General features: G+C 41.9%; 1 protein-coding gene across 1 annotated transcript; it reads right to left on the bottom strand.

The window, feature by feature from the left end:
• Window positions 1–867: 867 nt before the first annotated feature.
• LOC139287577 (retinal Mueller cells isomerohydrolase-like) lies at window positions 868–10,044 on the bottom strand. Its single transcript, XM_070908682.1, has 14 exons — window positions 10,019–10,044; window positions 8,178–8,260; window positions 7,358–7,508; window positions 6,568–6,675; window positions 5,790–5,931; window positions 5,371–5,518; window positions 4,713–4,794; window positions 4,485–4,617; window positions 4,112–4,254; window positions 3,887–4,016; window positions 2,996–3,110; window positions 1,813–1,907; window positions 1,574–1,685; window positions 868–1,013 (listed from the first exon to the last, which is right to left on the bottom strand). Exons 1-14 carry the CDS (start codon window positions 10,027–10,029, stop codon window positions 868–870), a joined length of 1,599 nt encoding a protein of 532 aa, XP_070764783.1. The 5' UTR covers window positions 10,030–10,044.
• Between the last annotated feature and the right edge of the window lie 3,169 nt (window positions 10,045–13,213).

A 13,213-nucleotide genomic window follows, 5' to 3' on the forward strand; every position in this document is an offset into this window, starting at 1 on the left:
TTTCAGTTGAAATAACTAATTTTGACCATTGCATGCCCCTTTGTATTTAGTCTTTTAAAAAACTGGACCAGGTCTGAATCAAACAACCAGTCAGGGTTTGCTAGCACGTAACTGGCCAATCACATCGACTCTGTACAAACAAGGGCGTTCTACAGAAGGTTCCACCTTCTGGATTTGGAGCCTGAATCAGAACGGTTGGAAAGAGAGGAATCAAAACACAGAAACCCCTGATTGCCCTTCAATTAAATATTGTTGGTGACATGCAATGGTCAAAGTTAGTTATTTCAACCAAAATTACAATTCAATAATATTGCCTACTGTAGCTTTTAAATTGTCTCTATGAAAGAAAAAAATGTATTTTACATACACACATTTTTACATACACACACACTGCTAGCTCCAAGCCTGAACCCAAGGAACATTAATAGCATGTTAATTAGCCACATAATAAATGTACCAGGTTTTATAACATGTCCCAAGGGCCTGGTGAAAAAGACAAATGCTTAAATCAAACGTTACTTATCAAAGAATTGCATTAACCACTGATGCATTGCCAATTAAACATCACTCCAAAGTAAAATAATGAACAGATTATGACATTTGATGTAAATCATTTTCATACTACTGGCTAATGTTTCGCTGTGGATTTGTTTGAGTAAAGTGACTGTTGGTGAGTTTGAGGTCACTGTGAGGGGAATGATAGGTTCAGATATGGATCAGAGCCATTTTCAGTTATTCAACTTAAGCAGCTGCTTGGCAAAAACAAACTACTATTTGGAATCCAGTTCTAGTGCAGTCGGCTGACAGGAAAGTGAAGGCGGTGTATTTTAGGATGCGTCTCGGCCCGGGTTGGGATGAAGACCGGTGTCACGGTTTGTACGTGCCGTGGAGGGTCACAGGGATGATGGTGTTGACCTCTGCCCTCGCCAGCTCCGTCAGTTTCACAGCGTCCAGCACCAGCAGGAAACCCGGTCTCTCTGCACCTGGCTTCACCACGATGCTCAGTAGCACACCTGCAACGCCGAGACGTAGGCACAAATCAAGGCCGAGGTTTGATTTAGGCGTAGAATTCGATCAGGTGCAGATTAGGACAGAGGCTAACCTTTTGATCGTTCAGTTATTTCTGGCAAATGGCGTTTATTTTGTTCTCTCTTTTTTTTTTTGTTCGATAACGTAGTTGTAGTTGTACAGATGCAAGAGGACAAAATCTCATGTTCTTTATGCTCTGTTCCCACGCGACATGACCTCTCATAAATGCTACATTCAGGGTCAAAGGAACAAGGATACTTGGTGGTATTTGAAACTCAAGAGGTTATCAAATGAATTTAATTACCACCGTATTTGCCAATTGTTCCCCTTCCAGGTTTGATTTTCTGTCATCGTGCTGTCGCTTGTGTAACCGAGGCTTTTCGCAGCAGTTGACTCTCAAGTATCGAGTGCTGGGGTGTCCCTCCAGCCAAGTAGCCTTCTGTGTCTCTCGTCTTTTGTAATTATCGTAACATTTTTTAAGATCACAATGTGCCATATGTTTCACTTGTAGCTGTGTGTGTGTGTGTGTGTGTGTGTGTTCTACCGTCGTCCTCCTCTGCAGCTCCAGGTGTTGGTACAAACAGCGGCTCTGATGGGTAACAGTCCTCCTCCAGCCACACCCAGGTCTCTTTGGTCTGCACGTTCAGCTTGACAATCTACAGCGAGTCAACAACACACAACCGACGGCTTTCATTAACAACAACAACAACAACAACATCCACACCAGCGTCACCAAACACTTTCGGGGACTTCTCCTCCTGTGACCGATGGAAGCGCTCCTACCCTGTCGGGGATGAAGTGGTTGAGTCCCAGGCCGTAGGCGAAGGAGTATTTCTTCCCACGGCACAGAGAGTAGTTGATCTGTGGAAACTCAAAGGCTGAGAGACAGCAGGAGAGATGTTACGCAAACAATCGAGCTGTTAACCTGTTTACTCAAGTACTTTAGGTTACTTCTACTCCACTACATTTTGGAGGCAAATATTGTCCTTCTTGCACTCCTCTGCATTTATTTGATATCTTCAGTTAATAGCTACCTTGCTGACTCAGATTGTTAATACAAAATATAATCAACTAAATAATGACGATGTGCTATTATAGATTAAGCCATCCAGTAGCTGCATTGCACAGTAATTATAACTAGCCCCGCCTTTACGAGCTGCAACATTAAAGTGATGAACACATTAATGCATCAATAATTATAATCCGACAATGTAATATATATATATATATATATATATGATTCTGAAATGGGTCATTCTGCACAATGAATACTTTAAGTATAATTTGATGCTAATACTTCTGAACTTTTAATTAAAGGTCCCATATTGTAGATGTCCATGTCTTGTCTGGTTCTAAAGCAGGTCTGGGTGCTGTATAAATACTGTGAAAGGATCAAAACGCTCAGTCCACGGAGAAATGAAACACGGCCCGTATTCAGAAACTGCGTCTTTAAACGAGCCGTCGGGACTTCCGTAAGGTTGTGATGTCACAACTACACAGTCAGCGACGGGGGGGGGGGGGGCTGAGGGGCTGCAGGAAGGGCCAGTAGAAGATAAATAAGGACTTTTGTGAACTGTGAATCATGCAAAGCTGCTCTAGTGGAGCCCCAGAATAAAACTATAGAGCTGATATGGGACCTTTAAGTAAAGGTCTGAATGCAGGACTTTTCACGCTACACTGTGGTAGTGCTACTTTTACTTAAGTAAAAGATCTGAGCACTTCTTCCACCAAGCATCATGCTGATGTAAAACTTATTCTGCTTTGAGTTGATATTGTTCATATCACATTGTTATGATATGAAATAATTTAGTATGATGTGTGAAAGTGGCCATTATTATATAAAATACAAAAACAAAATACAACATGGGTATTACTGCATATAGATTGTTCTAACGGGAGGACTCCCATTGCATGTGTGTGTGTGTGTGTGTGTGTGTGTGTGTGTGTGTGTGTGTGTGTTTATTACCCTGCCTTGGTCCAGAAAAGAGGACTTCAGGTTCCAGCCAGATGGTGCCATCGCTATGAAGAACAGCAGTTGCTGTAGTGTAGGACAGAGACACCAGATTCTTTCCCTGCTCCTCCTGAAAAACACACACAAGCGCACGGACATACACACAAACTGTAAGTGCACTCCGGTCCGAGGGGGGTGGTTTAAGAGCGTGAAAAGCGCGGTTTACATGAAAACTCTGACATGAGTGAAACACTGATACAGGGTAAACTGCTCCACAAAGCCAACCAAGAGCTGGCTTAAAGAATAAGGCTAAGTTAAGCCTGGTTTAAACAGTCGAGACAACTTAAAAACACAGAGCCGTTACAATCAGCTCAGTTCATGTGCATTTTATGAAATGTTTTTCGAGTTTCAAGTTCTTTATTGTCATATGCACAACAATTCCAGCGAAGCAGTCATTGGCAATGAAATCCTTCATTCTCAGCCCCCCCCCCAACAATGCTCAAAGAATATGAATAAAAAGAAAATAAGAAGAGAATCTAAGACATAACACATAAAATAGTGCAGAGGTTTTAATATATAATACATTATAAATAAAATATAATACTGTGGTAGGCAGGTGTACAGTAATAAATGATCATTTGTAATGTGGACAGGTTATGGACATTTAAGAACAGGATTTTATATAAACTGTGATGGCTACACAGCTTGTGTAGTAAAAAATATACATAAATATATACTGTGAAGTATACAAAGGTGTATGTAACCAGTTATGAGTAAGTTCAAGAAGAGAGAGAGAAACACAGGCATTTCAAAATAAAAGTTCTTAAAGGAATGCTATACAACCAGTAAAACACATGAGTAATGACATTACTGCGTTGCAGTGTGTGTGTGTGTGTGTGCACTCACCCTGTGTATATCCAGCGGCAGTACGTATCGTCTGACCTCGGGCTGAGGAGCTCCCAGTGCTGCTTTCTTCACCTCCTCCCACTCCTCCCTCAGGTTGGCCAGGTACAGGTAGTTATACACAAAGTCATGGCTGAGGAGAAAGAGTAGGGGAGGGGTGTCAGGGTGAGGACAGGCGTGCCGTCTGTAAAATGCTCAAAACACAGACGCGCAGGGCCACGCTCTCACCCTTTCCACGTGCAGAGGTCGACCACGATGAATCCCTGGTCCTCGTAGGCATTAATGTGGTGAAAGATGTTGAAAGCTGATGTCCTGAACTTGTGGCTGCTCAAATAACCTGCTGGGTCCTTAGTGGCCAGGTGGAACCATGTCTACAACACACACACACACACACACACACACACACACACACACACTGTACATGAACAGAAATGTACAGGCAGTCACATGTCTTTCTTTGGTCATTTTGTTTCTCTTTGTGGACGTTGTGTGTCTCTCTGTGGTCATTTTGCGTCTCTTTGTGGTCATTTTGCGTCTCTTTGTGGTCGTTGTGTGTGTCCCTTTTGGTCATGCATGTCTCTCACCCCCGCCCCCGGCCTACCCCCATGCTCTCATTGGATTCAAAGCAGTCCATGTATGTGGCCCCTCTCACGCTCCAAGCCGACAGGAACTTGAGCAGGTTGATCTTCACCGGCTGCTCCACAAACACAAAATAGTTGTCTGTCATACCGAAGCTACAGACAGACAAGCAGAGAGACTGGTTTTGGGCAAACTTCATCAAACAAGTACAGAAACAAGTGAGACATGGAAGAACTAGCTCGGTACCTACCTGTGTATGTAGGAGGGTTTTAACCTCTCGCTGCTGGGTAGCTGAACCACAACCTGGGACTTCTCTAGGGGATCTGACTGGTCTGGAAACACAGAGAGACAGTGTGGGACTGGAAACATCAACATTAAAACAGATTGCAAAGTGTGATATTAATGTTGACTTGTCTTCTGTGCTGCATCACGGCAACAAGTTCTTTTGTTCCTTTCTCTTTTAACCAGCTTCTTCCTTTCTTGATATTTTTGTCCTTTTCTATTCATCTATTATTCTTTCATTTTCTTTGCTCGTTCTCTCTGTCGCTCATTTTATTCAAATATCCATGTTTCTCATTTTTTTCTTCTTCCTTTCTTTTCCTCCACACGGACTCTTTCTGTCCATCTTTCTCTTTTCCCACCTTTCCATTTACCTGCTTCTTTCTTATTGAACACTAACTCAAGACGCGCTCTTAAATAGGCAAAGCTGTATTCAATTCCAAGGACATGTGTGTGCAGGTGATTAGATCCAGTCTGTGTTGAAATAAATGCAAATAAACTCAGTTCCTTCAATTCAAAACTAAATCCAGTTGAACATAAATCCTCTAAAATTGAAACGAATCAACCTTGTTCGGTTCATAATGAAAATATTGAGTCTGCTGACGGTTTAAATCTAGAACAAAACTCACCTTTCTGAGCAGCTGGGATCTTGACGATGTTGTAGGCCAGACTCATGCTCTTGCCAAAGCAGTTGCCGATGTTATAGACTGTGCCATCTGCATCAGTGTGGGGGTGGGCCGTCACCCCATTCACTGAGAGATACTTACACAGGTCCACCTAATATGAATACATGCACGCGAGACGGAAAACGAATATGAGAAAGAATTCGACTGGGTGAAGAGTCAGAGTCATGGGTTCGTCAGAAACATCTATTGAATTGTGTTAACCACGCCCTAGTAGAACCGAAATGGCAAAAAATGTACTCAAGTTACATAAATAAAAAAACAAACGAGACTTGAAGCGATTTGGAAACATTGCATTCTTCATCAGTGTCATCCTGCGTGCAAAGAAAGAAGAGCCAGCATGATGTAAACCAATCAGCTCTCGCCTTCTTTAAAGTCTCCAGCGAATCGGGATCAACTTTGGTGATGTAATTGGTCTCTGTGACAGCGTAGAAGTCTTCCCCGATTGGATAGATGTTCACTAAGCAGTTATCGGTCACCTCAATGCCTCTGAAGTAAGTGAAGAACCTACGCAATAACAAGGAAAGCAGATGATGGTCAGCTGACATCAAGCCAAACGTGTGCTTCATATGAGTAATACAGTATAATAACAACGTGACAGTATGTCAGTACAGTGGGGCATTGGACATTATGATGTGTGATTAACTCAACCCTTGTATTTCAGTGTCTGACCAACAGTCCAAAAACCAAACCTAGTCAGTTTAATATCTTCGAAAACATTTGAGGAGCTTCTAGCTTGAATGAAGTTGACCATAAACTGAAGGTACTGTGGGGGTAAATGTGGAGGACACGTGGCAATAAACAATGTCACCAGTCAAGAAATCTTCAATCTTTGACGTTTTTTAAAAGATTTCGAGTGGAATTTGTCAAGCGAGGCGGTTAAATGACTCATTTTTTAATATTCTATTTTGATTTCTCAGAATATACACAGACATTTTTAGGGGCACAACTGGTCCTTGCCAAGAAATACTTGCCAGTCTTCATGTTGAGCTAAAAGTGTCCAGGCCCCAGCTTCATGTTCAATGGGCAGATATGAGAGTATAAGCGTGTACTATAATACACCTGACTATTTGCATTTGCAACCTGCAATATTTGACCAATCAAACCTCAGCTGGTGACTTCAATAAAGTTGAAAGGGTTTACCTGGAGAAGATGTTTTTGCAGGGGTCTGGGTAGGCTGCTGTGCCAAACTCAGTGATGACTACTCTGTTCTCTGTCAGGGCTCGAACATACGCATCCGTCCTGATAAACCTGAGCAGAGGGATTACACGCAGATATTTATTGTCTGTCAACAGCAATCAAACTGTCAGTGTCATTTCGAATTCCATAAAGCGCTGACAAAGCGCTGATTCTGCACAATAACAAACCCTGTTTTCAAAAAGGGGGTTGGGTTAAGGATTTTTGTGGTCTGTAGCTGGCGTGCGTCTGAACATCGTTTTTGTCTCATTCTAGTGTGGATGAATTTACTGTCAGCTCTTTCCCTCAGCTGCACATAACTGCACTGACAAAAACCAGATGTCATCAAATATACGCATCTGGATTTGGACCTGCGTCGAAATAATAAAGCTGATCAACAACGGGATACATGCGCTGGATTTTTCTGTGTTCGAAAATGCCAGAAAGGCCAAAAATACACAGCAATGTCAAGAAATCCCTTAAAAATTCCTGGACCCGCGCGCAGATCCCAGATCTGTGCCACAAACTACTTCACCAGAAAACGTAATTTACAGAGAGCATTTCAAAACAGTAGTTTAAGTGCTTCACTGAAAGACACTAAAGAAAGGAGAGACAAACAGACGAGACACAATATGTAAAAACACAGACACATAAAACCTGGAAAATGTAATCATCTCAGAACAATACCAACGAAAACAAGTGTGTTTTTATGACGAAATGTGCTCTGATTTTGTAAGGCAGTGAGTAGTAATCTTACTTCCTGTAGTAGGTCACCTGACCGTCCTTCAGGTCAAACTTGTGAATGAGAGCCTGTCCATCAAACAGGTGGTGGAGAGGCTCATCTCCCACCTCGAAAAGACCTGGACCCATCCTGAGAAGACTGCCGCCCAGCCACGACGGTATGACACCTGCACACAGAATCACGGCTTCTGCTCAGTCTTCCTTCTAAGCGCTATGAGGTCAGAGTGAAGAAAATACAGGCCACAGTGGGCCATCTGTTTGTCCCCCCATTTTCAGTCTTGGTGCTAAGCTAAGCTAAGCTAAGCTAAGGCTAACAGGCTGCCGGTGTTGCCACCAATATTCAGTATTTAGATCACCAATTTGATAGCTGTTAGCCAAATATCGTGACCCTGTAATATTCAGATATTAGATACAGAGAGGGCCACAAATTCCACAAATCGCGGATGTCAAAATGTGTGACCCTTTTCTAAATACAGTACTATGGTACCACCATGTTTAGCAACACATCAGAATAGATAGGGTTAGGGTTGTATGATAAAAAGTAAATGTTTTGTGATAAAAAAACAAACATTTGCAGTAGCGATGTAGCTGAAAATCCTAGTCAGGTCACAGAATATGGTGTAACACCGGCAGCAGCCTTGTATTTGACGGACAGAGAGTGGTATCTTCTCTGCCGGAAAGTGTATTTCCCCAAAATGCTGAGCTATTCCTTTAAGATCAAAGTGTCAGCCTTTGCGGAAGTACACCAAGCATACCATGTCATTTCAACGTTAGTGTACAGTTGAGACTTTCAATTGTCAAAAAGTGCCAAAAAGAAAAAAAGCTCTCTGTCCTACCGGTGATCTGAGCAGTTATAGGTTCGTTCAGCTCCTCCACTGTCTCAAAGATCTTCCTGTAGCCTGCAGCAGGATGCTCCACACTGCACAGTAAAATAAAAAAAAAATAAAAAAAAAACGGAATTTAAGTAACAATTCCATAACGTGACCAAGTCGGAAAGTGAGATCTCCATGTCTTGTTTGATCATAAGGCAGGTGCTATATAAATAATGTGAAAGTAAGTAAGGAAAAATGCACACGGCCCGTATTTTAGCCCTTAAACAAGCCGTCAGGACTTCAGTAAGGTTGTGATGTCACAACTGTACAGTCACCGCACCCCCAGCAGGTCACCTGCTCCAGGTACAGCACGCCCACCAAGTACAGGGATGCTCCTCCACCCGCTCAGCCCTGTCTTTCTACATTGACTTTGCCTTTGATTATGGTCACCATCATATCATTTCATTATAAATTGAATCTTCATCTTTTAATTTAGACAGAAAAAGGTGTGGAGGTGTCCACTCAGTTGTAAGTGTTGAGTTAAATAGAATAAAGTTGGATTTTTGACTGAGGGGCTGCAGGAAGGGCCAGCAGAAGATAAATAAGGACTTTTTTTTCGACTGTGAATCACGCAAAGCTGCTCTAGTGGAGCCCCAGAATAAAAACCTAGAGCTGAAATGAGCAGAACATGGGACCTTTAAAAGACTGGGTTTCTTTTGTGCTGCATGAAAACCTCCGTTTCTGTGTGCTTCGCCGTCGAATCGGGACGATCTCTAAACGCAATTACATATTCCACGCGTACTGCGCAGGGAGTGATCGACTGGGTTCAGCTGATGCAGATAACGACTTACCTGAGATTGAAAGTTCATTCTTGACCTTGGAGACAGTAATTGACAAAACAATCTTACCACGATTTCCACAGTATAGTTTCGGTTGTCTCTCAAGATCTTCCTCAGCAAATGGGAGTTTGCTGAGTTACCATAGAATTACAATCAAAATGATTAAGTAAAAAACATTATAATTTAAAATAATCTACAATTCACTGACAACTTGGCAAACTCGTTGCTGTTTCCTTGCCCGCTTCTTCACTGCCTGATACAAAACTTTCTTTTTTTCTTTCTCACCACTTTATTTCCATCTATCTGTCCTTCTTTCTTGATATTTGTGTTTCGTTTTCTCTCTGGCTCTGTCGGTCTGTTCTTTTCCCCCCTGTTTTTACTCTTTCATTCCCTCCATTTTCCTCCTCTCCATCTATCTGATTTTCTTTCTTTATCAGTCTCTTTCTTTCCCCTCTTGAATCACTAACATCCATCTATCTAACTATCTGTCTATCTATCCATCTATGAAAATATCGAAATAATCATTGGTTACGTGACTTTTGCATCCAGTAAATCTGAGCCTCATTTTGACATGAGACATAAAAAAAAACTACACCAGTAAAACAAGCTTGTCTGCGTCTGCTTTGGTTGATAGCAAAGATTTTAGGAGTGCAAAGACTTCAGCTTTTCCTCAGTTATTTAACCGAGGTCTTTCTCCAGGGTGCAGACATGATCTTCAATCATTTCACTGGGTTTCCCACTGCTGCAGCAATCACTTTTTCCTGAATCCCGTGTTGAAAAAATCAGAGTTTTGTTTTTCTATCTGTCATTTAAACTCTACATACAAATATTTTTCTCTGAGAAGGAAAACAACAAACGTCACTGAGTGGCGTCTACTAGTTGCTTTGTCTTATTTCGTTCCTGAGAAACCGATACATTTGAGCCTCGAAAGGTCTTTTTTTTTTTTTTTTTTTTAAACAGAGCTTTGTTTCTGTCCTCGAACATGTAAAAAACCAGTGGAGAAAAGAAAGGGAAAGTTTTACTCACCGGCTGGCCATGCTGCTGTATTCTCCACACACTTACACACAAGTAGTCTGCAGAAATGAGACTCTGGCTTGCATTTAAACCACACACAGACTTCCTGTGGTGAGGGATGGAAACTGGACCCCCTCCTCTCATTTTCTCCTCCCCTTTTCCATCCTTGCTCGCTTCCCCAAACCCCTCCCCCTTTCCTCTGCATTTCCCTCTCTTCCCCTGTTTTCCTTTCATGCCTTTTGCTCTCCCCTGCTCCCTCTTCCTCCTCTACTCTTCCCCCTCCTCCTCCTCCTTCTCCTCCCCCCCCCCCCCCTCCTCTGGTCTTATCCAGAGCTGAACAAGCCAGCTTTGTCTGTTCTCCTTTCAGTCGTTTGGCCCTCGGCTCCATGCAGAATGTTCTCCGGGCCCCCAAACAAGGTCTTTGTCAACCTGGGAACACAAACACTCAAACACCTACCGATGATGTGGGTCAAACTAATAAAGTCAGCTTTTAAAAGCTGTGTGTTGGAGTTGTTTTTTTTACACGCGGATATGCGCGCAGAAATCCTGTCTAATTAGTTCCAGACAGCCTCGACAAAAACACTCAGCAACAATTTTAATTGGCTAGCGTTGGAGAGGGAGGAAGAGCGACAGAAAAAAGGAGGGAGGGAGTGAATGATTAATGTCTATTTTTTTTGTTATCCCCTGTCATTTTGATAAATGAAAGTTGAACACTGAATATAAGGATGAAAGGGTGAATTAACATCAATGGTTGCATTAATAAGGGTTAAAAGGAGCAGTAATCTGCCTTCTAAGTGTTTTGTGTGTTGCTGCTGACCGCAGGTTAACAAACTGTTGCTGGTGCCCGCTAATGGCCCCAACTGGCTGAAAAGTTCATCACACCCCACAATATGACTTTTGTTCGACAGAATGAAAAACATACTCATGATTTTTGCCATGGGGGGGGACCAAAAATGGCATTATTAATACTGTGAAAGTATCAAAACGCTCAGTCCACAGAGAAATGCACACAGCCCGTATTCAGACACTGTGCCTTTAAAGGAGCCGTCAGGACATCTGTAAGGTTGTGATGTCACAACTATACAGTCACGCCCCCAGCAGGTCATCTGCTCCACACGCAGCACCACCCACCAAGTACAGGGACGCTCACCCACCCGCTCAGTCTGTCTAAGTTATTGGACCACTTTGCTCAGGACTACTCTTCAGGTTTTTGGAGGTTGTTCAGTCTGTCTAAAACGGCTTGTTTCAGACGGGGGGGGGGGGGGGGCTGAGGGGGCTGCAGGGCCAGTAGGACTTTTTTGAACTGTGAATCATGTAAAACTACTCTAGTAGAGTCCCAGAATAAAAATATAGAGCTGGAAATGAGTATATTATGGGACCTTTAAGGATTGAGGATATGGTTAGTAGCTCACCACTTTCAGGCGTCATCCTCTGGGAACCATGAATATCCACAACTCATGGCCATGGTAACTGAGTCACTGGATATCCTGTGTAAAAAAAGGTGACAATATGACCAAAGGGTGGCGCTAGGGGAAAGCAAGGTTCAATTTTGACCTGCTAGACTTAGAATAAAGCCACTTTTACAGGACGTTTTGGGTGTGTTAACCATTAGTGTCACTAGCAAATAAGCAGTTTAGATAACTGGATTAAACTGGGCTTACTTAAAACCTGCTTGGTTAAAAGCGTATTCTTCATTAAGGTGGTAAATGAAATGGAAATGTTTAGTTTCTATTGACTGTTTAGGTTGCAGTCACATTTTAGTACCAGGTATAGTTAATAATACACAGTATGTGTTCAGTCCTCATGGCACACATCATTTCACACGCTAACAGAAACAAGACAGAGGCATATAAATACAAGTTTGTTGAACATGTTTATTTCCCAGGGTTTTGCATAGTAAACAATGTAGAGGAAGAGCACAGCTGTGTTGGTGTACTAAATTCACTCCCCTCTGTAAAAGTCTTTGCCAAAACACTGCTGATGAGTGCACATATGGTTAGACACACACACACACACACCATTTGATCTGAGGTATGGACAAACATATCAGGGTAGAACTAATACTTCATTTAAGATAAATAAAAAACAAAAAGGGACAGCTTGACATTTTGAGTCAAGCTTGTTACATTTCAACAAGCAATAGGTGCAGCCAATAGCCACTTCACTGTTATTAAATAATGAATGATGTTGTAGCAACAGTTTACCCAAACTATGATGTATCTGATGAAACCTTCTGTAGGGAATCTAACATGCATTAAATATGTATAAATTAACCATTCGGATGATGACACTTACTGGCCGCCCACAATGCCTAAATCCAGTGCAAAACATTTCTCTGGCCAGTAAACTAAGCAGGGGTGGGTTTGAGATTAAGCACACAAACGCAAGGAATAAAAGAAACGAGCTCCATTTAAGAGTTGTATATGAAAAAGCCTGAAAATCAAAAGATCCCCTATGAGAAAACCTAAAACGTTACTGTAAAAATGCCTTTAAAAAAAAAAAACATACCACACAAATGAAACAGAAGGAAAAAGAAAGCCAGAGGCAAAAGGACAAGAATGAACATTTTGAGAAAAAAAAGGTTCAACATCAAAAGACTAAGTTAAGTCCTAAAGTAAAGTAGTAAAGTCTATACAAACAGTTAACACGACAAGAACCACTTCAAGAAGAGACATATCTAGCACTGCTCCCAATGTCATCATTCATATAAATTACGAAATCTACCATCTAATTGTTCCCATATGGACCAGTGATATCAGAATTGCATATTTTTTACCTCCCAAAATGCACTCTGAGGCTTGTACACAGACACACACACACACACACAAAAAAACGTAACATTTTACAGAAATGCTGCTTCATAAAAAGAAAAATGTTATATTTGAACACAGTAATTAACGTGAACTGCTCCAAGTCTACCTGCCTTCATCTTACTCAGCTGTCAACACACACACACACACACACACACACACACACACACACACACACACACACACACACACACACACACACACACACACACACACACACACACACACACACACACACACACACACACAACATGAATACACACATTTAACCATTGTAGAAGTCTTCCAGCCAGCATTCACTCTCATATTAGCACATAAATGAGACACAGTTGGATTAAAAGTATTCCCAATGCGACAAGGAAAAAGTTAAAGGCCGCAAAGAGAAGTGAATTTTCCA

The sequence above is a fragment of the Enoplosus armatus genome, chromosome 7 (assembly GCF_043641665.1).
Source record: "Enoplosus armatus isolate fEnoArm2 chromosome 7, fEnoArm2.hap1, whole genome shotgun sequence".
NCBI lineage: Eukaryota > Metazoa > Chordata > Actinopteri > Centrarchiformes > Enoplosidae > Enoplosus > Enoplosus armatus.